The sequence below is a fragment of the Semicossyphus pulcher genome, unplaced genomic scaffold, assembly GCF_022749685.1.
Source record: "Semicossyphus pulcher isolate SPU_LCO1_2020_fin unplaced genomic scaffold, fSemPul1.0.p SCAF_25, whole genome shotgun sequence".
In the NCBI taxonomy this organism is placed as follows: domain Eukaryota; kingdom Metazoa; phylum Chordata; class Actinopteri; order Labriformes; family Labridae; genus Semicossyphus; species Semicossyphus pulcher.
The window spans coordinates 2730938-2753694 of record NW_027211699.1 but is presented as its reverse complement, the minus strand read 5'-3'; the positions used below and the strand labels follow the sequence as shown (position 1 = coordinate 2753694).

Below are 22757 nucleotides of genomic sequence, written 5' to 3'. Positions count from 1 at the left end.
TTAGCATAATGGTGGTTTGGTGTGTTTCATGTATTCAAGAATAATATCTGAACTGTTTGAAGTATTTGGTTGTTTCATCTTACTACTTTAAGTTTTTTATTTGAGTTTGTGTTCAGTTTGTTTAAGGCCGTGCCCGACATGAAAAAGGAAGTGGTAAAGCTTCCTGTCTACGGATGAGGCTTTGCTGATGCATTTAAAGAGAACTGCGTGCAAGTAAACATGTAACATTTTTTTATTAAGAGACTTCTATTTGACATATCAACTCGGATTCAAACAATGTTTTTTAAAACAGAGACACTTTTCTTGCATTTAACATCTATTTATGCTCATCAATGGTAGGGCACATGAGGTTTTGGACCAAAAACACAAACAGACATGGGTAACAAATGTCCACTTACAGACACAGAAAAAAGGGGTTAAAGACGAAAGCGAAGGACAAAACAGACAGCACGACAGGATACAACGCAGTGAAACACACATGACGCTTTAAAAACACATTGCATCGAACACATAATGGAAATCATCCACTTGAAGAAGCTCAGGTCAACTGAATTAGCCTGGGTAAAGACAAAGACAAGACGGACAGGGGGGGAGGAAGACAAAGAAAAGGATAAGGAAATAATTATATATAGCACTGATAAGACCGCAGCAGGCTTTATGCACAATGTGATTCTTGATAAATCATTGTTTCATTTGTATTGTACTTTTTTTAAAGGCTGATTAAAGAAAAGAGAACCTGATTGGTGGGATTTTAAATAATTTCATACTGTGAACTGTCGAGATAAGACAGCATTTCTAGTGTTTCTAGCTTCTGTGTGATGCGTTCAGGGTAGACAGGTATGAAATAACGTCGGGAAGAATTTCATTTGAAAGTAAAAAAGTTGGCATGTTTAACAAAGTTATGTCTCCCCATGAGGAAGAGAGAAGCCAAGCACATCTATGCTCCATGTAGTTGCATGAGAGCTCAACTGCACAATGATTGGTACATAACGTGTAGCTGCAGCATTTTCCTTAACCTTAACAACAGTATTTCGGGGGAAACAACAAGGTGTCAAACAGCATGCTGTTGCTCATTAGGTATCTCATGAATCTTGGCTCTGCACAGATGATTACTTACTTGATGTCATGAAATGATGGGTTGAATTGTGTTGGTTCAAGCTCATGTAAGCATCATATTTTCTTAAAAATAAGACACAGATGTTTTGTGCTACTCTTGTTGGCATATTTTGTTAAATAAGGGAACATCTGGAGCTGGGAGGTTAAGGGTATTTAATCTGAGCTAAACTGGACCAAAATGCACCAACTGTAAACCCTCCATCATCCTCACCTTTGTATCCGTTTCCAAGGGCGCCGGTTGCTCCTCCAAATTTGCCAGGCTGCTCTCCTGTAAAAACATCAACCCAGGTCGTTGTTTTAAAAGTGCTCAGGAGAAACTGCAGCAGTAAGAAAAAGTTTGTGTTTGAACTTCGCAAAAAAGGTTTTTTAACTGTAATCATTGGGCTTAGCCAACTCAAGATGCAAACTCCACAGCCCTGAGTGGAAAATAATCCATAATGCATGCAGTGGCACTTTTTGTGTGGAGGCAGTTTAAGTGCATGTTCAGAGCATGTATAAGAGAGTTCAGTTTGTTTTCCAAAAATAGCTTCACCTTGTTTGTCTTACTCAGAAAAATCAAAAAACTGATAAAAATAGGACTCATCAAATGCATTACAACATGTGCCGTCACTGAAATATCGTGCAAGACGGTGAAAAAAGGTCTCCAGGAAGCGGCAAAGTGAGTGGGAGTTGATCCTAAATGACCAAGTCTGGGGGTTCCATGCTTACCCAAGGCATCTTGAGTTGCTCCTAGCTGTGCACCGTAACCTTATAAAAACACAAGCAAGAGAGTTACACAACAGGACAAAAGGCAGAAGATAGAGTTATGCTATTATTGGCTATTATACATTTGTACATATATATATATATATACACATATATTTATTGAAATACATCTATAAGAATACACTTAAGCTAGAACAAAACATCAAATATAAACATACAAAGTACGCAGGGAGGTAAATAGAGGTTTTGCAAATATAGTGTGCAGTGCTTTTTAATGTGCAAAAAGTATGGATGGATGCGTTTCTCTGGCTGAGTGCATTAAAGTTACCCGTTTGCTGAGCTCCATATCCTGCACCAGCCACTGAAACAACAAAAACACATAGATACTTGAATAATAAAGTGATGAGTCAGGAAAGACAGAGATAGCATACACAAAGATACATACATATATACGACACATTTAGACACGAACACACACCACACAGCATCATAGTGTTAACAGCCTCACATGACTTTTGCAAAGACAAAGACAAAATTATTATGTCTGGTGGGAATCTGATATGTGTTATCGCTCTAATGGTTTGCATTCTTATTCGTGTTAGCATTTTATGTGTTGCAATCTGTTCTCAGTATTAGTTGTTTGAGGTTTCCTACCACAGTGTTATCTGGTAAAATGAAAAACATTCGACACCCCTCCTCTTCAGAGAAACAGACCATTTTTCCATTACACATGTTCTTCACACAATGATTCTCACCATATTTGTTGGCGGTTTTAGCACCTTCTGCACCGAGGGCCAGCTGCTGAGCAGCATACGGGTAGCCACCATCACCTGAGGGGATGAATCTTTTAAGTATTTACATTTTCAAGTAGCTGTTAAGCTGTGATAAGCTCACATGCTGATTATAAAATGAGAATGGTGTGAATGTGGTCACTGTTGTTTTCTTCCTTTTAACACTCAAGGGCCTTAGTCTGGGGTGGTTGATGTTATATTTTGTTATTGTACCTTACAGCATTTTCAGGTCCTTGAAACTGTGAATAAGGACTACATCAATAAACTGAGGAGAGTAAACTCATCTTATAAATTACATGTAAAAAACGCCCCCCGAAATTTTTGTACTAACAAACGTATGAGAGTTATTTCTGTATATTGAGACACCACAATCATTACAACATGGTGTCTTACCACTGACAGAGAGAGAGACATGTTTTACATTCAACCTTATATATATAGCCAGATTAACTCGCCTTTAAAACAGTAGAACTACAATTAGAGCTACTTGTATTATAGCTGCATTTAGAAGTACAGTCGCAAAAGATATCTTAAAGAATAATTCAACAACTTTGCTTTCTTGCAGACAGTTGTTGAGAAGACCAGTCTGTGTGAAGGACTGATGCATCATCAAGACAGGAATTTGGGATCCAAACATACGCAGATTTGGTTTGAAAAATATAAACCCTCCATTGATTCAACATTTCATAATAGGGGGAATTTTTTGCTTCGATACCACTAGTGGCCACTGGGAAACACTGAAGCAAGGCTGAGCAGCATCACCTTGTCCATGTTTTAATAATAGATCTGTTAGCTGGAGCCAGAAGTCCGCTAGATTAGGGAAAGACTAGAAACAGAGGGAAACCTGTACAAACTTAAGAAATCATCTGCTAGCAAACACATGAAGCTCTCACCCTCTAGTCCAGTAGGAATCACTGGAGCATTAGCGTAAGGCACCTGAGCAGCTCCTCCTCCTGCAGAGTTAAAAGATGAGACAAACTGTCTAATGTGTTTTTCGCTTTCCACATAAAACAGTTGCTGTTCACCAAATCGAGTCTGACACACACACGGAAAGCCACATCAACAGAAGCGTGACTAATACTGTGACAGAAGGATGAGGTCATGTCAGCACTGCTCACCATATTTGCCACCAGTTGATTCCAGGCCTGTACCGAGCGCTCCTGAGAGAAGATGAGCAATGCTTCAGTGACAAGCTTAATAAGTTCTAATAAGTTAGCCTTAACAAACCATTATAAGTCATTTGCATGCCATGTGTTGGTTTATTTGTAGCAGTGTTGGCATCCAGAGGGACAAACAGTGTCAACTCTGATGCTACTCTATCCTTAAATCTCTTACCATACGCCCCCTGGACCTGCCCAGCATAGCCTCCTGTACCGAGGGCTGCAAAAGTCAGAAAAACGTACACATGCAGGTCAGACATGGCTTAACTCATCGACTAATACACTGTTTGAAAAGTGTCTACAGGAGCAAGAAGTCAGAAACTACCAGATTAAACTGGTCAGCTTCTATTAATAAGAGACAATAGCTACACCCAGTGGATAAAGGACCACAGTGGACATGTTATCACTGGTTATGGTTTCCTTGATGGCCTCTTATTTTCTGTCAGCTGTCAAACGCAGCAGGTTAAAGCATCTACAGATTAGTGCTAATACCTGTTACGGTATTGAGGAGGTTATAACTAAGGCTGCAGAATTAATCGAAATATTATTGTGCAATTACCAATTTTTTCAAGGTGTAGGACAGACGTAGGACAAAATATTTGTTGGCGTCGGACCCAAACAAATGCCACATAATCATGATTTTGAACTATTTTGAATCGTATCGCAAATATTACATCTGTTAAAATAATTGCAATACAATTTTTTTTCCACATTGTGCAGCCCTAGTTAAAACTGCTCAATAATGTTACCTCCACTCTTTCTTGCTTTGTGTTCAGCACCATCAGCTAACTCAGCAGGGTAACCAAGCCCTGAAACATAGTTCTTATTAGCATGATCAATACGTCTCCAAACTAACTTCTTTTAAAGGAAGCCTGTGTTCCACTACACCTCCCTTTGTTGTTTCTGTAAATACTCACCAGCCCCATAACCATCGCTGTAACCATTCCCATAACCTGTTGAGAGAAGATGCTGTATGTTAAAACATTAAAGAAATATCAAGTCAGTGCTGTATTGCCGTCTTCTGCATGCATGTGAAATACCTGTAGACAACGCTTTAGCAGCATCTCCACCTACAGAGAGAAGAGAACAAAGAAAGGCGCTCAGATAAAGGATCAGCTCGTCTTCTCTGAGTATCAGCACTCCCGTCAGTGACAGCTTTGATGATCTGATTTTTGGGTTAGTGTGACCGGTAGAGTTAGAATTTTTCTGTACATGTACTGATGAGTTTACGCTTACCGTAGCCATTGCCTCCCATTGCACCCAGGTATCCTGTTACTCCCTCACCATAGCCTGTGATACACATTCAAAACATATTACATGAGACACAGACTAATTCAAGTTCTGCATTATTTACCAAATAATATCAATATTTAAAGTGTTAATCTCGAAGATCTCAGTTTCGTTCTCTTTGGCGTAACCTATGGCGATAAATAGTAATTGCCTCGCTGACGGTCTCTTTCCTTTTTAGACTGTTTGCTTCATCTGAGCGTCCAATTTGTTTCTTTTTCTTTGGATTTTCACTTATTTTTGAAGTTGTATCTGTAGTCATCCATCTTTTCTTTGTTTGTTCAGCCATAGTAGATTACTGTTTACTCGCAACACTTGCAGAGACCGGAAAAGCAGCCGCTTAGCTCCGCCTACCCTCTCTGGCAGACCAACCACTGCTGGCTGATGGAAAACGCGTCACTAACTGGGCGCCGCTTGAGATTTTTTCCTTGAATGTCGCCACAGACACCCAGTCCGTAATAATAATATATACTGCAAATGCAAAGTCTTTCATCAGTGTGCCATAGGCTCAATCACCATTGTGTTACCTCATTGGCATAATGAGTGACTTAACAGACATTTATTTAACCCCTGACTTCATTGCATACAAAAGTGAGGAACAGATACAGCATAACATCTGGGGATGACTGAAAAGGAAGATAAAGAAGCAGCTTCTCCTGTGACCTCTACAGAGAAGTGAAGATGAACTCAAAGGCAGCTCATTTTTAAGTCTGTGTTTGGAGACAAATATTGTGTCTACATTTGCATTGAGTCATTCATTAGGTTTGTTGAGGCCCTTACAATCAAAAGCCAGAATATTAAGTGAGATTCAAAGGCCCCAGTAAGAGTCCGATTGTACAAGCATCTGCTAAATGAAACTGTAACAATTATTTCAGAGCCTCACCTGTTGCCGGCCCTGCAACACCATGGGGATACGCACCCTGTCCGAGAGCGGCAGCAGCTGTAATGTATTTTAGAGTGAGAGAGTTAGGAGTAAGGACATGGGGCAAATGAAAAGATAGGAAAATAGAAGAGAGTAATGAATTAAAATGTGGATCCAACCTCCGAGTTTGCCAGCTGCACCACCAAGGTATGCCCCCTGTCCCAAACCTGTAAGCAAGGAAAATAAATCCTTTACTACAGGTAGTGCAAGTCTTCATCAACACCTCCATCTGCTATTAAGATTATCTGTATTATGTGTGAGCAGGGTGCAAAATTACTATTTTGCTGGTGAGTGAAGCCAATACATGTGCATATTTTGAGTGTCAGTGCCCAATATTACCTGCTCCATAGCCTCCAGCACCCAGGCCTGCTCCTAGATAGTTTCCTGCTCCCCCAAGGTAACCTATGGAGATAGTTAACACGAGCTCAGCTGTGGGTTAGAAGGTCAAGATTCAGCTCTTTTTTTTTTTGTCATAAAACACAACATTTATAAAGAAAAACACAAGCACTGATCACTCAGAAGTGCAGTGGATTGAAGACAAATCAATCTCTAACACGTGATAAAGCTTTGGCATAATACACCGCCTCATCAGTTGCTTCCATACACAGAAGACAGAGTGGCTGCTTGTAATTCACTGTTTGACATGTGCAGCTGACAGTCGAATAAAAGAAACACACACACACAGTCTTCAGCATCTTTGCCAGGGTTGGACCTCTCCACTGGACACTGGCACTCCTGGACTGAATCCTAAAACACCAGATGCTGAATCTATTTTTAGCATCCCATTTATAACTTCATACAACACAAGTAAAGGTTTCTTGTCTGCAAGCACACACGTAGGACACAGAGATATTGTCGGAGGTATTAAGCGTCACCATTGCCTCAACAGTAGCAAAAAACTGCCGCTTCTGTACCACTTTTAAAAACACAAAACTGATTCAATACAAGTACTACAATGTATAGTGTATGATTGTGTTGCAGACATGAAACTGTGTTATTAAAGTCTCGGATGAAGCTGGATTCCACAGAACAAATGAAAATATTGGTATGTAAGAGTAACTTCTGGAAGAGCTAGATTTCTAGACAAAGTTTGAAACTGAGATTCAGGTAAATTCCTTTCATTTGGGAAGGCCTGATCCTGTAACAGGCATCACATTCTTCCTGCCATATTCTTTAGACAATCTATATGACTAGTGCAGACACACAGGGACAGGCAGGTGACAGTTTACTGTTGGCTTTCTCTGATGGCCTGAAGGCACAACAGCAGCACTAACTAAATACAAAGAGACAGGAAAACAGACCTGAGGCACAAATAAATAAAAGTATTGAGACAACACCAGTGACAGGACAACATAGAAGCAGCTGGGTGTTATGAGCTGTTGCCTTGTGGTGAGTAAATGGGTAATCTAGCAAGCTAAGCAGCACAACAAATGAATGACTTATATGGACGAACTACAAGTGAGACAAAGGTTTGGCTTGCCATACAGCAGTCAGATAGCACTTCAAATGATTCTTGGTTGCACTTTGCTTTTTTAATATCAGATGGTTGCCCAAATGGCAAAAGTGCCAAAACTGCAGTTCCTCAAATGTCCACTTGAGGCTGGATCCTAAAGCGAGTAGATTCCTATAGACCACCATATCAACATTTAAAACAAAAGGGACCTGTTTACAGCCTGATAGAAAAAATGTTTTGGTCTCTACAGCAAATTTTCTCATTACAAAAATGGTACTGTATACTAAGGCTAAAATTAATGCATGATTATGGGAGTGGCTTCTTTGAGTGACAGGTGAACGGTCTGCTAGGCTAATTTGAGTCACTGAACTAAACCTCTTGGGTATCTACCCTCTCTTATAAGTATGGTCAATTCTGGGTAGGAAAAAAAACAATATGGCGATGGCCAAAATTGGTTTGGTCCACAAACCAATGGGTGACATGGTTACGTCTTGTATACTTCTTGTATACGGTCCATGTTGTTACCCAGAAAGCCTGAGAAGGTGATTATTCAGATGGCCGCCAACCTGCAGAAGAGGTATTTCTCAGCAGCAGTGAGGAAAGTAGCAAAAGTTAGAATAAAGGGCAACATTCAGAAGAGAGGTTTTTAGAGATACCACTTTCCAAAGACAATAGGTACCTGAAAAATGGCGTTTCTTAGAACTCCAAGAAAAAATGTGATCTAAATGGGTAAATATTGAAGCAAATGAGAATGAACTGTCTTTCATGTGAAGTTAAGCATCTGGATAACTTATAGGAGGTAGAATATGAAAGAAAATATGGTGTTTATCTCAAGACTGACCAAAAGACATTTTAATGGTGTATAAAGACAAAGCTTTGCTCTTACTTGGTGCCTGGGTATTCCTCCCAGTCTGTCCTGGGATGCTGAGACTTTTAAACTTTGCCACATCATGTTCTGCGTGGGTAAGGTGTTTTTGTTCCTGACCATCAACGGTATAGCCTACACCTTCTTGCCTTTCCACTGAGGCGATGCCTAAACTTTGGGTTCTGCTTGCACTTGCTGGTCCATGGCTCCTCCCTCCTTGTGCTTGAAGATTTGGAGAACCACGACTTAGGTTTTCTACAGCAACAGATCCATGGATTCGGGGCCCTTTTGTGTCTTTAGCAGAAAGCCCAAGGTCTCTGACAGCCTGCCCATCTGCTACAGCAGATAAATAACCTCTGGCTGCCTGACCTTGTGAAAGAGACAATATATTGCTTCTGTCATCCTGAGTTTGTGGAAGAAGCAGGTGAGAGTTTCTCTCTCCTTGTGCTTTTTGAATTGCATGTCCAAGGTGTTTGCTGTCCTTATCAACATGAGGCCTCTGTGTTTCTGAACCGAGAAGCTCATGGCGATTGATGTCCAAAACACCTGACAAATGGCAGTTTGGGCGTCGCTGATTTTGTGGTATAAATGAATCATATTCTCCTGCATGCTGTACTTGAGGCAAAGCAGATCCCTGAGTTCTGATGTTGGCTTTATCAAGAGGCAGTTGCTGTCTCACACCTCCAGTGGAAAGTGCAGCTCCGTGGTTTGTTGAACCCCTTCTTTCTGAGAGCAAAGACTCGTAACTTTCTCCTCCTTGTGCAAGACTTTTACTTGGTTTATTAAGGGGTGTCAAAGGTCTAAGATTTGATGGCCTAACTAATGGATCCAGGCGTCTGACCTCTCTCAAGCCAATTTCAGGAGCAGTGGGACCAAGTATACCGGTTCCTCTCATACCGGGTATTTCAGGTCCAACAACATGGTCTCTTTTTCCATGAGAGGGACTGCTCTTTATTCTCTTCAGCTCTTGAACAGCTTGGCCCAGATTGGCCATCTCAGGTCCACCCAAAGCTGCTGTCGACAGACCTGGCGGAGAAATATCATCATGTACTCATGACTTCTTGGAGGCTCGACAGTGCACTGCAGTGGCCAGTGGCAAATATTTCAAATGATGTGTATAACAAAGCATTTAATGCAATATAACACATCATCCACTGAGTAAAACATACTCAAGTGGAGGTAATTCAAGACCAAACGGAGACAACACAAAATCCATTATGGTCTGATATTAGTCCAGTTTCAAAGGACAGAATCATCACCATAACAAGGAAGTGAGACAACAAAGAGACAACATACAACTGAGGCTGTGCTTTGGAAGAACACACACAGTATTATCCTTGAGTCAGAGCAAATGGCATCAACACATTGTTGCCCAAATTGTTGAAATGCCATGAGAACAAGACAAAGACACTCCTGACTCAGACAGCATCAGTGTGTGACAAAGACAGCTGATAAATGAAGCTTAGTAAAACAATGATGGGATAGGAAAGACAAAACATATCTGACACTAGACAGATATAATTCCACGTTTACATTGCAGTTTCTTTTTTCTTCAAACCAAGGACAATTGCATTTATACTGTAACACAGGTACAGCTTATTATTTACTGTTATCAGGTCGGTACTTCATATCTGTTGATACCGGAAGTCCTGGTATTGGGGCTGCATGATATTGGAGAAAACAAACTTTTTGTTCTGCAATATTTATTCTAATTCTGATAAATACAAGACGTTTTACCAGATAAATGCAGGATGTTTTCATTTACATATAAACAATTAACAACTATACTTTTTATTATTTGGAACTTTTTAGTGTATTTTCTTCTAACAAAACAAAAACGTCTCCTACTTTTATCACTCTTGGTTCAGTCTCTGACAAAACACTTATAAAAAAGTAGAAAGAGTGCAGGTGGAGCGACACGTTTCCTTTAAGAATAAACTCAAACAGACTTGTGGGCTGCAGCTGCATTACTTATACGGTATGTCATCTACCATTTCTAACGGTGCTCATATGTATGTTTAATCAGCGTCATCAGCCCTGTGACTGTAACTATTTGAAACCACTGTTTCCTACTTCCTGTTGGCACAAAAAACCTCACGCTGTGTGTGCAGAGCACGTGTAGCCGCTAAAAGCAGACACACCGCGGTTCGTCTGCTCCGTTTACGGTTTGTTTATGTGGCCACAGCGTTAACGAGCACCAGGTCAAGGTGCCGTTGAAATTGACAAGACACTCACTGAAAAGCCGCCTTGTGTAGCGGAGCGTTTCACAGGCCTTTTCACAGTTTACAGGCAGGTGACACACAGACTCTGCAGCTCAGCAGTCAGTTCAGTCTGTGCTCAGGTGAAGAGCTGCACTATGTGACGGACTTTTCCTGTAGATCAGTGATGGACAATGAGAATGAGCTTGACGTGTTTCACTTAATTTCCTGCACTATCACACGTCCCATGATGTGACTAATGCACATGCGCACATCGCAAAAGCGATTGTTAAACGATATATATCGTGCAGCCCTATCTGGTATCAGTATGGGGACTGAAAAAGTTGGATCAATGCATCCTGAAATGCAAATAAGGGTTTCGCAGTTTTTAGAAATATCACCTAAATCGTATTTGATTCCAGTTGCTTGCGTTTATTTGGATTGCATAAACCTGAACAGCACTATGTACTCCACACTTCAACTTATCTGATTGACTAAGAATGAAACTACAAAAGCTTTGATACTCATGCAACATGCAAAACAGATAAAACACTGACAGATAGACACAGTCGACATCAAGTTAACTTCCCCCGCGTACACATAAAAGGCAGAGGAAGTTGTGATTTCATGCAAACACAGGCTCACATGAACGCAACATCTGTGAAATCAGTTTCACAGCGGAAACAGACAAACACAACACAAAGACAGACAGACTAACAAACAGCATAGCACCAGGTTGCAGTGGTGAAGATTTTACCAGGGTTTTGCTCTTTAGCCTTCTGTCCAATGGGATACCCAAGTCCAGCCCCTAATATTAGCAGATAGAGGAACTGTCATTGGTTTCACTGAACATGCTTACTGACAGAGACACACAGGCCTAAACACTAAAGCAAGACAGGCCTACAGACTTTAGGCGTGTTTGCAAAGTTGTGCATCTAAGTGAGGGTGGAGGTGATGATAAAAACTCTTTTGTGTGACCTGTTAAACCTGAATTCTACCCATGACTGACAGGGTGAGTGTGTGTTTGTGGCAAGAGCTGTGAGACAAAGAAAAATTCCCTCCCATAGAAGAAGAAGTTATGGATTCTCAGGGTAAGACCTGATTCATCACTTACCTGGTCGGGCTCCAGGATAACCGATGCCAGCTAAAGCCCCATATCCTGGCAAGAGAACAAAAAGCCAAGTTCAGAGGATATAGAGCAAATCTGTAAATCTCAACAAGCACTCTGATTACATCACAAGAGCCCTGGGTTTTTCTCAGTTTTACAAGGGCTCATGATTTATATGCCGAGATGAAACCTGGCCCATATATCATGTTCCCAGACAATGACAGAGTGCCACTTAGCTTAGCTTTATCAAACAAACAAGCAAAGGGCGGACAAGGAGTGTGATTCACTGTGTATGCTCTAATTTGGGCAAACAAGGTACGTAAATCATGAAAGATAAAGTATAAGTACTGACCTGGGAGAGTACCAAGACCAGCACCATAACCTTAAAAGTCCCAAAAACACAGAGTTAATATTAAGTTTGTGTTCATATTTATTTTTATCCTTGTCTTCCGTATTCAAATGACATTACACAGACTGCTTATTACACATACTATCCGGCTTGTTTATTCTTTATCAGTACCTTTTCAGATTATAAATCTGCCTTACCACGTTTGGGTCCTTGGCCCAAACCGAGTCCCAGTCCATTTGTGAGTCCAGTCCCTAAAGGCAGCCCTGCACCCAGACTGGCTCCTGCAATCACAAGAAAGATAATATATCAATAATGTGCATTATATAAATAAATAATTTGTTGTACAAAAGAAATCAAGGATAATATAGAGCTTTTAGGCTTTGAGAGTTTGATAGGTGGTAATGTTAAAGTACCGTAGCCTCCTGGAGTTCCATATCCACCCTGCTTTAGGCCGGCTCTGCCTCCTAATCCATGAGATCTGTAACCTCCTGTGAAAAACAAAGAAAGAACACATTTCACATTAATGCCAAACAGCAGAGATGAGTAAAAAGTATCATCATTCCAATTTTAGAGAGACATATGGTTGCTTTGCATCAGGACCAGAGGAAGGGTTTTATCCCCTTGCATTTCTCCTAAAGGATAGAAAAAACTCACTCTTTTTAATGATCGAACTTCCCTAGTATTTTGTTTTAATTTTTGAGTTACTTTTTATACAAGTTTAATAAAGCTGAAAACAGAGAAAAACATTGTCCTTAAGACAACTTACCAACACCAAGCTGAGCTCCTGAATAACGTCCGACTAAGATTAAGAAAGAAGCACAATTATTAATTATCTAAAGTGAAAGTGTACAAGACAATGCAGGGTGCAACAGAAAGTTAAGCATACGTCCAGCCTTTGCTGCTTTGCTGCCATATCTGCTTCCCAGTGCTCCAAGGGCACCTGCAACTGAAAATCAAATTCATAAATATATAAACTTGGACATGGTTCAAACACCTTATATGTACATCTTGTTTTAACTGACTGTAAATGCTTTAACTTTAATGTTATTTTATTCTTTCTACTCTTGTATTCATTTATGTTATTCTTATTTCCATTGCATCTATTTTAATTTTAGCTGTCATAAACTTGTTTTTTATATTGGATTAGTTTCAGTTTACATTCTCTATGATCTTTGGTATATGTACAATAGATCACCCTCGCAATGAAAATGTACAATATATGTTATGTAGGCCATATGTCTATCTAACATTGAATTTGAACCCTCGGGACAGAATTATGCATTACAAGCTACACATCTGAAAATGCTACCACATCCGGGTATTGTGTAGATACTGTGCTTATGTCGGCTTATGTACATGACGGATTTACCAGTAATAATACACGTAAATTTAAAAGTTAACACATTAAAACAAATATCAGCTACTTGTTGGCATGCTAGTAACTCTGAAAAATGTTACCTGCAAGTCTTTTAAGATAAAATGCGCACATAAACTATAAAGTACTATAACTATAAGTAAATGCTAATCTTGTGGCAATGTTTCTTAATTGTACATATTTACACTATAAATCATAAACTAGTAAGCCAAATTAATATTTGGTGCTACAATTGACGAATGTAAGAAACTACTGACCTCCAGGTTTAGGTCCAATGCCAACACCTGAAACAAGTCAAAAGACAGACAGGAAGCTACAAATGAACGAAAATGGCGAAGTATGTTAGCTAGTAGCCGTGCTAAATTTCCGTGACAACAAATTCGTTTACGCACTCGGTAACTTGACCTTCAAAAGATATAAATTTCACGCTCAATAGGTGGGGAAAAACAACCATTCTTTACTTGTCAAAGTAAGTAAAAACACATTTTTAAAAAAAAAGTTAAAAACATTTAAAAACGTCGTGACTTACCTCTGGCTGGCAGCACTCTCCCCCAGGACACTCTCTGAGGCTTAATCCCTGAAAAAAAATTGAATAACTTTATTAAAAAATTGAACATTTGTGGCAATTTGTTCTGTAACGTTTAAACGGAGCAAAGGGTATGTTAAAGTATGTATCATACAAATTAAATTTACATAATGAAACATTTAAAAATTGCCCTGCAGAGAAAATACCCAGATTAGTGCAACGTTAACCCTGCATCCATTCTATAGAAATCATGAAGCATAGCCTACATGATGCACACTAAGCCAATGCAGTGCGAACACTATCAGTGTGCACAAAACTAAAAATTTAACTAGTAATACTAATTAAAATGTTTTGCTGCAGGATAATTTTGAGTACAGTGGTATTTTCCACTTTTAAGCAAAATTCCAGTTTGCTAGCTTACAAATGGTCAAAAATGTAATATTTAGACTTTACGTCCTTAAATGTTAACAATAAAATAAATACTTTGCAAGATGTATACTTTAAATAACAGTGTTTTATGAAATATGTAACCTGACTGTGCAACTGGATGAGAAAGGGAACAGATCTCCATTGATGGAAAACACCAGATCAGACAAAATGGAGCGACAGTTTGGAGCCTGTCTGTTCTTCTCACAATTGGTCGTCAGATTTAACCTGTCCCTGCCACCTTTTCATTGCATCCTTTGATTCAAAGGGATTAGATAATCTTAACCACAGTGACTTGGCGGGATTACTAAGTGAGATGCCAATAAGGTCCAGGAGCTTTTTCTCCCACTTACATCTCATAGACATGATATTCAACAAGTAAGTGAGAGAGAGTCAGTGAAGATGGAGTGGAGAACATCAGAGCGTTCAGGGTGAATTCAAACTACTGTTAACATATATAAACTATTTGATAAAGTGAAGTTGTCAATCAGAAAGAAAAAAGCCATTACTTATTAATACTATCTTTGTTAATATTATGACACTTAAAATTAACAAAAATTACTGCAAGTTTGTGCAGGATTAACCAACCTGTGCTGTACATTTTTTGATGAGGTTAAAATTTTTTATTTTTGTTTATTTTCAACAAATATTTATGTGCTGTATCAATATTATCTTTTTAAACCTGACGGTTTTATTTCAATCAGCAAGTTATATTAAATAATTTTGATTCATGTGAACAGTTTCCATGTTAATCTGAAAACTCCATAAATGAAATTGGATAAACATAATAATTTAATTTGGAAATTAGCATAAGACAATTGTAGGGGAATTAAAAAGGGATTAGCCAACAGCACAAAAAAATAGACATGATCCTTATACAGTCTATCTTAGTACACAACCAGTAAATCCATTGTTTTTACTTACCGCCTTGCAGAGTTTGCTGAACCAGCCAGAGAACCAGAGAGGTCTGCAGCAGAGCGCGACCCAGCATGATGGAGGAGACAAAAAACTTAGCAGAGAGAACAAGTGATGGACAGATGAACGGAAAGATGGATTCTTAAAGCAAGATGACCATTCCGATGTCTTATATACGGTATTCTGTTTGATACACTCCCACTGCCCTGTCCTGCCCTCTGCGCACACACATACAGACACACACTGGGCAGAGCTGAAGGCCCATTTTGGTCCAGTTCCATTAGCAGAGAATGCACAAGTGAACTGAGATGCTGCACCTGAATAGTTACAACATTTCTGGGCTTTGTACGATGGACTCAGAAAATAGAAAATTCCAATCATTCACATTTTTCAGTCAGAAATGAACTCTCTGTGTTGTACTTTAAGTGCTTAATAAGGCAGAGGATGCATGTAGTTCAGTGAACAGAGATCAAATTCTTGTTAGCCTTAGAAAAGGAGCTAATTCGTTTTCTAATTCTTAATATTTCTCTGTATAATTTTGTCATTCTTATTGCTGATACTGTCATTTTACTATTTTTATCTTTTGCATGTCTATCCATCCTTGGAGCGGGATCCCCGCTCTGTTGCTATACCTGAGGTTTCTTTTTATTTCACCCCCATTACGAGGGAGTTCTGAGAAGGAATCCCCTTGAAGCAAATTTAATACACAAAATGCAAAAAGAAAAGTAATATTTTTTTGCGGTAAATTTGTTTTTTGACAGTTTGGTTGAACTCATTGCTCCTCCAAACAAACAAGACGCCTAACAACAGACCTGTTTTTTCTCTGTAAACATTACACCTTCTAAAAACAAGGAGAGGAAAAGAATGAGAACACGCAAACAGAATCAATTTAAGTAGTGTAAATAGCCTGGTAAAATGGTGCACTGCAAATTGCAAAGTAAACATCACATCCTTCTTGTGTTTGTATGTGAGTCTATACAACAATTCATGCTTCATTTGGAAACACACACACACACTGGACTGCTGCGGAAATAGCCTTTAAGGCAGCCACCTCAATTAAAACATTATTTTTAAGGTGTTTCTACAGTAGAGCATTGTAATGTGAACTTACACAACCTGTCAGCTGTCTAAGGGCCCTTTGGGGCAACACAGTGTGTGACTACAGTCTGTTGAGACTGTGTACAAGAAGCATTAGCCCATAGCGGTATCAACACCAGGCTCAAGGATCCACACGTCCTATAGTGTGGGAGGTCCCTTGTGTAACAGCTGTTTCTTAATGTAAAGTTTAGGTTTATGTCTGCAGCACTCAATGCAAACGTCTGACATGAGAAACACATATGATGGTTATACTTTGCAAAGGAATAAGTTGTTTTTATGCCACCTTAGGAAAACTGGAGTCACATGTGCAGACCACCACGTCGTCTTCCCTGGTGGTACCAAGCATAAGACAATAATATAACCCAGGTCTGACTCATTACTCTTTCACCCATGATTCACCTCTAAACATTTACCTGTCTGCATTTTGAGAGGTCCCTATTGAAAAAAAAACCCTCTTATCTATAAGGAGAGAGTCAATTTTTCATGTCAAAGCTTTAAATAGAAGAGCCGCTCATTGTCAGAGGGAAGACAGAGGTAGTAAAGAGTGTGTTGGCTCATTTAGTCAGACAACAGGGAGAGCAGTGTCTATGGAGACACATCTGGATGGCAGTTTCACTGTGGTCTGTCATATTAGAAACACTGTGCGCCCCAACATATACATACAAATCACATCTGTGTGCTGTCCTTACATGTCCTTTAAGGACAAAGGAGGAGAAATGTAAGGAGGTCTGGACCTGACCTCTGGCTGGTTAATGGCCTGTTGGTTGCCTCAGGGTTATGTTTAGGTACGTATGTTTGCTTACAAAAATCGTTTTTAAGTTCTATTAAGGATATCTTTCACAGGTCAATTATTGCAAAAGAACATAAAAGTGCATAGCATCTAGTGCCTTACATAACTTTGAACTATCTTCAGTCCAAGTGCACACTGTCGCAAAGAAATGTATGTGCATATTGACAGTAGCATCCATAGACAGTCATCCATAGTCATTGGTAGCACCCCATAATAGCTAGCATAAGCTAAAGCTACTTTAGTTTGTGCTAGTGTTTGGTAAGAGTGCTGCAGCCGCAAAAGGACCAGTGAGTTTTTTGTCATGGCTGTTTGCTACATTCAAGTGGAAACGAGTTAAACTTGTTTAAACATGGTGCCAACATTTCACTGCCTGTCTTTTGTTTCACTTCTGTCAAGTTACTTGGCGGTATTGTACCTGTGAGCTAGTTAGCCAACTGCCAATTAGCAAAGGAAAAATCCTGTACAGTGAGAACGGTCACTAGACAAATTGTCAAAGTTGGCATCAACTTGTTAGTCTAGTGTCTAAGCTACACAGTGTTAGCCACCTTTGGCTAATGTTATCCTAGCCCTAACTGCCAGTTTCATGCCGAGGTTGGAAGGCTGCATTATCTAGACTCAACTTTCCAACTTTCCAAATTATCACTTTCATTCTTGAGAAAGCTGCTCCAACACAACTTGAGTCTTTTTTTTTTGCCAGCCGGTGTCGGGAACAGTGGTGTTTATTAGTGGTTTTACGCTCCTCTTCTTCCACCTTGTTAGACTCTTTTGGCTGCCTCCAGGGGGCTTAATATTAGCGTTCAGCTCCATGTAGCATGTACACATTAGTGGAAGAACACAAAGACCTACAGAGGGATGGTGCTGGCACACAGTCCAGTTATATAGCACAATTTCATATTAGCACATTTTCTACAGATACTTTTAATGTTATATTTTCTAAAGAATAACAAAAAACAGTTAGCAGCATCCGCCTGTAGTTGTAGATTTAATACAGTTCCATCATGTATGTGGATAGGGCAAGGTAAATGCCCTAGTTTGTATTCATCCTGAAATGGTATGACATGAGAAGCAGAAAAAGCGTCAATGCAGTGCTTTGATGTGAGCTGCTCTGAAAATGAGCTCAAGAATATGGGAGCTAAGTGGGCAGAAAAAGAGAGGGATGCAGAGGAAGACGGGACATACTGTTACAACTGACACAGACTGCTTTCACCTCCGTCCAACATCACACACACTTACTGCATTGCACAGTCCACAGTTGTCTGGGCATAAAACATACACAGACAGGAGGTGGGGGTGTTTACACGCCTTTTTATTTGCATAACACAGTTTGCCCACACTTTAGGATGACTTACGATGCAAATTAAAAATTTGTATAAAAGCGTCAAAGAAACTATAAGCAGATACAGTCAGGAAAAAAGTCTGCAGTACTTTTGGAAAACACAGAATCTAAATTGGTGTTTGCTCTGAGGTGCTGGAGGTTATTAGTTTACCTTGTGTCTGTGGTGCTGTGTTGAGTCTACAGTGTTTCCTCCTGCTAGTGTGCATGTACTGTATAATCTCCACACACACTGATGAAAATGCTGTATTTCAAGTTTCAGGTAGAAAATAACTTGACTGGGTCTTTCTGAATATGCTTTTCCACCATTCAGGCAACAGAAAAAACAGATCTGGAAGAAAAAGTGTAATGAGGAGTGGATGTTGTAAGAAAGGAAGGAAACTGCGTCATCAATTTAAATTGTAGCCTATTAAACTTTAAGTAAATGATAGGACAACAAATCTAAAATACTGCTGTGTTTCCTAGCGGTTCTTTCATGTAGTGTCTAGGTACAGGGTTGCTTTCAGATGAATGCTAATGTAAAAAACACTAACAATGACAATGCAAGTTTTACTTTACATGCTAGCAACTAGCATGTGTAAAGTTTACCATGTTCCCCATGCTATTTTATCTTGTTAGCATGCTAACATTTGATAATTAACGTTATCAATTGGATTGAGGATGATTATAGATAGTATCTATAAGTATATAGTCACTATTTTTGGTCATAATCCAGATTATTTAAGAAATTTGGACCTAAGGCGTTTATGGAAAGTTACTGTCTACAACCTTTGCTAGAACTGACTAATGTCTCAACAAAACAATGGCTAAGAACTTGTACTGTAGCACTGAACATGATTTCAGTTATTTGTTTGTAAGGGATGCACCTCCAATTTTCCCATATGCTCCTCTGAAGTTAAAATGCACTTATTGTACATTTCTGAGGATAAAAATGTCTCCAAAATATACTGTATGTATCCAGTTAGCCTTTAAGGTAACTTCCTAACAACCCTTGCTAGCATTAGCATTACAGTATGTCTCAACCTGGAGAAAAGTCGAGGGAAGTTACATATTTTTTGTTAACATGGCTAAAAAACAAAGACTGAACTAAGATGGAAACTTCTATATCAAAACATCTCATTTGGACTCAATACTTGCTTACAGATTAAAGTTCAGTTCCACCCTATTAGATATGTAAATGCAGAAATGGAGCTACGATTTTAACATGTCTGCAGGTTGGAGGGACTGGAGTTTTGGCCTCCATAGCTCCATCAGCACACCTGCAGCACATGCGTACCTCCGTGTCTCTGTCTGCCAGTACGTGTCTGTGCAGAGGAGTCTTCAAAACTGAGATGGCGTTTAACATCTGCCCACAAAAACACAAGTGCCAGACATTCAGGCTGGATGCTTGCATGACTGTCTGACATCACTGCTGGCTCTAGCGGCTGTTTGCACTGCAGCCTGAAGCCGCCCAGACAGAGCCTACATACGCATTCATAACTAATAGTGTGAAAACCAAGAATTAACGCTTAACAAAGGGGAGAATACAGGACTGAAAAAATAGTATTCAAACCATAAATGCGGCAGGTCGTATCTTATTACATTTGTTTGTCCTAAGTTTTATTTAAGTTAAATTCAAACTACTTAACTCAAATAAATATATTTTATAGGTTATAAAGAGTCCCTTCAGCAGTTCCAACAGTGAACTCTAACCAAAAAGAAGGAAACCAACCTGTTAGACAGAATGAACAGAGGACAGGAGTCTAAAGGAGTGTTTAAGGTCAGTGTCCTCATAACAACAGCTCTACCCCACCTAGTGGACAATCTGTCATAAGGTATTTTTAAACTTTACATTACTTTTAAATGTTCTTTACATGAGGTCACCATACTGGATTGTCATTAGCAATCAGAACTTGCAACAATTACGCACACTTAGGGTAAATGAAAAATGTTTTAACTATACTAAGTTGGTAGGATGTTATAACACATGTGAAAACAGTCAGTTGTTTTTATATGTAAGCCAAAGCTGCAAGAAAGCCTAGAGGCCCAAATTATGTCATTTATAGTCAAGAATATAACTTTTATTTTAGGGATTCTTGCGCAGGAGATGAGAAGTCCCTATGATTGACCTTAGTAGTAATAATGAGGTCTTTAAAATATTTTACTCCAGGACATCAGTGTTCATTAATCTTGAGGAGAGACAAACCAAAAGGGACAAATAGGTGATTAACACATTTATAAAATAAACACTAATAATAATTCAGCACATGTGACCCACAAATAATCAACGGGTGCTTTCTATGTACCACACCGAGGACAGACTGGCGTATAGTGCTGCTCTCCCACTCAAATCAAAAGTGAAAGCTAACTCTCAGATTGTGTCAAATAACATTAATGTAGGCTCTTTCTGCCCTTATTTCAGTCTCTGTAATGCAGGCTCAATACCTTCCACTGCAGCAGAACACACCTCCTCCCTGATCCTCTTCCTCTTCGTCACATATCAGCTCGTCTTTGCACTTGCCCAAATATAAACTACGTTTCTTGGCATGGGGATAGATTGTAATGGGGAGGAGCCTCTGACAGACTGAGTTCAGTTCAGGACGGACTGAAGGACAAACAAGCAGGAAGGAGGAGAAATTTAATCGGCAACGGGTTCTGCTGAAAAATAAGAGAAAATTAAAGCATATTGGATACTGTCTGCTTAAAGAACAGTAAGTTTAAACATGATTTTCTGGTATTTTTTGTGATAGAAGGGCTACTTTAACTCTTGATAAACAGCAAAACAAGTAGGCCCTGCCCCTGCCTGCTATTTTGAAGGTAGTGTGCAGGGTCATGTGACAGATTTATTCTACAAATTACATTTTTATATGAAATATATGTTAGAATAAATCTGTAGCGGTTCTATTTATATATTAAGTACTTCAATGTTGGTCTTTGATATTAAATAAAAACTGAATATGCTTTCTTAAAGGTTATAAAGGTGCATGGTACATATACTCTGCATATAGCTGTCTTTCTTTCCACCTCTACAGATGTCTGTGTCTCCAGCTGCTTTGGCTGCACGTCGGGCGCTTGCTGCTGCGTCACATTCGAGCCATGAGGGAGGAGGTCAGTGCGTCTTTACTGTAACTTTTACCCACATACAACCAAATATGCTTCAAAGTCTCCTGATCTAATGCTTCTAAGTGCATCTGCAGGTCTGAGTCACATACAGTTGGAGCCTTGTTGAACATTAACTGACTGCAGAGTTGGCAGCCGTCCTGCACATTCATGCTTCTTGGAAATTCACCAGGAACTATATTGTGCTATTGATATGGACTCTGCAGAGCTACAGCTGCTATAATTTATTTTTTCAATGCCCCACTTAGTGCTTCAGTTGTGTACTTTTGACTGGCTGTATTTTTCACAGCAAGGACCTGGAAGATACTCACCATCGTGTTGGCGCTTCCTGGTGTTGGAGTCTGCATTGCAAACGCCTACATGAAGAGTCAGGCGCACTCACATGAGCAGCCAGAATTTGTGCCTTATAATCACCTGCGTATCCGCACCAAGGTGAGTCTCACACTGCCTTAACACATTTTCTCCTACTCCTTCAGCAGGATTTACATCACATAGCCAATATTAATGTGACTTTATTTGTGTTTTCTTGTCTAGAAATTTCCCTGGGGAGACGGAAACCACTCTCTGTTCCACAACCCTCACACCAATGCTCTGCCTGGTGGCTTCGAGGGCCACGATCACTGAGACGATCAGTCACATTTCTCTGCTCTGTTTCCAGTCTGCAGTGTACTTGGCTTAATTATACTGACCGAGGGGCCAAGAGGAAGCGTCCATCAAGCGCTGCACCGAGACAGAAATAAATGCGCCTTATGTTGTATTACAATGAGTGCCATTTCTTTTGTGTAACTCAATTTAATCAAGCGTCAGACTTATATCAAAATGTGTTTCTGCATCTCATTATCTAGATCTGGCTCTACTATTTATGTGTGACAGCAGAATGCACTGCTACCGTCTATGGTGTTTTTTTTATATACTACCTTAAGGCCAAAGTCAGAGTTGTTAAAATTCTATACAATTCTAAACAGACAAATGTCACGAAAAGTAAACACGAAAGACGGAAAGAAGGTGCGACTCGAGGACAAACACTAGAGGCAACGCCATGGCTGTCATGGAGGAGGACCTCGACAAAGAAGAAGGCGAAACATTAGATTCGGGCAGCTGGCAATGGTCCGTATAAACTAATAACAAGTATCGTCTGTGAAGACAAAGCCTGATATAGCTAATTCCACTGTGCCACAGCTCTATTGCCTGCCAAAAGATTTTAAAAAAAAGAGTCGTTAAAAGTATGGGACATACTTTTA

The 22757-nt window shown here is 39.6% G+C and overlaps 2 protein-coding genes across 2 annotated transcripts; one reads left to right on the top strand and one right to left on the bottom strand.

Moving 5' to 3' along the window:
• Positions 1 to 247: 247 nt before the first annotated feature.
• Positions 248 to 21230, bottom strand: LOC138603951 (spidroin-1). The gene is made up of 28 exons (XM_069675731.1): positions 21200 to 21230; positions 20842 to 20882; positions 15206 to 15248; positions 13859 to 13906; positions 13587 to 13613; positions 12841 to 12900; positions 12721 to 12753; positions 12368 to 12442; positions 12152 to 12235; positions 11958 to 11987; positions 11612 to 11656; positions 11255 to 11305; positions 8321 to 9325; positions 6321 to 6383; positions 6101 to 6148; positions 5943 to 5999; positions 5009 to 5062; positions 4813 to 4842; positions 4690 to 4725; positions 4522 to 4581; positions 3948 to 3992; positions 3731 to 3772; positions 3506 to 3565; positions 2577 to 2651; positions 2150 to 2182; positions 1825 to 1863; positions 1328 to 1384; positions 248 to 557 (listed from the first exon to the last, which is right to left on the bottom strand). The coding sequence occupies exons 1-28, from the start codon at positions 21228 to 21230 to the stop codon at positions 553 to 555; spliced, it is 2277 nt and encodes a 758-aa protein (XP_069531832.1). The 3' UTR covers positions 248 to 552.
• On the top strand, positions 20947 to 22279 carry cox6a2 (cytochrome c oxidase subunit 6A2). Its single transcript, XM_069676063.1, has 4 exons — positions 20947 to 21107; positions 21429 to 21504; positions 21806 to 21948; positions 22051 to 22279. The coding sequence occupies exons 2-4, from the start codon at positions 21429 to 21431 to the stop codon at positions 22138 to 22140; spliced, it is 309 nt and encodes a 102-aa protein (XP_069532164.1). The 5' UTR covers positions 20947 to 21107; the 3' UTR covers positions 22141 to 22279.
• The last annotated feature ends 478 nt before the right edge of the window (positions 22280 to 22757 follow it).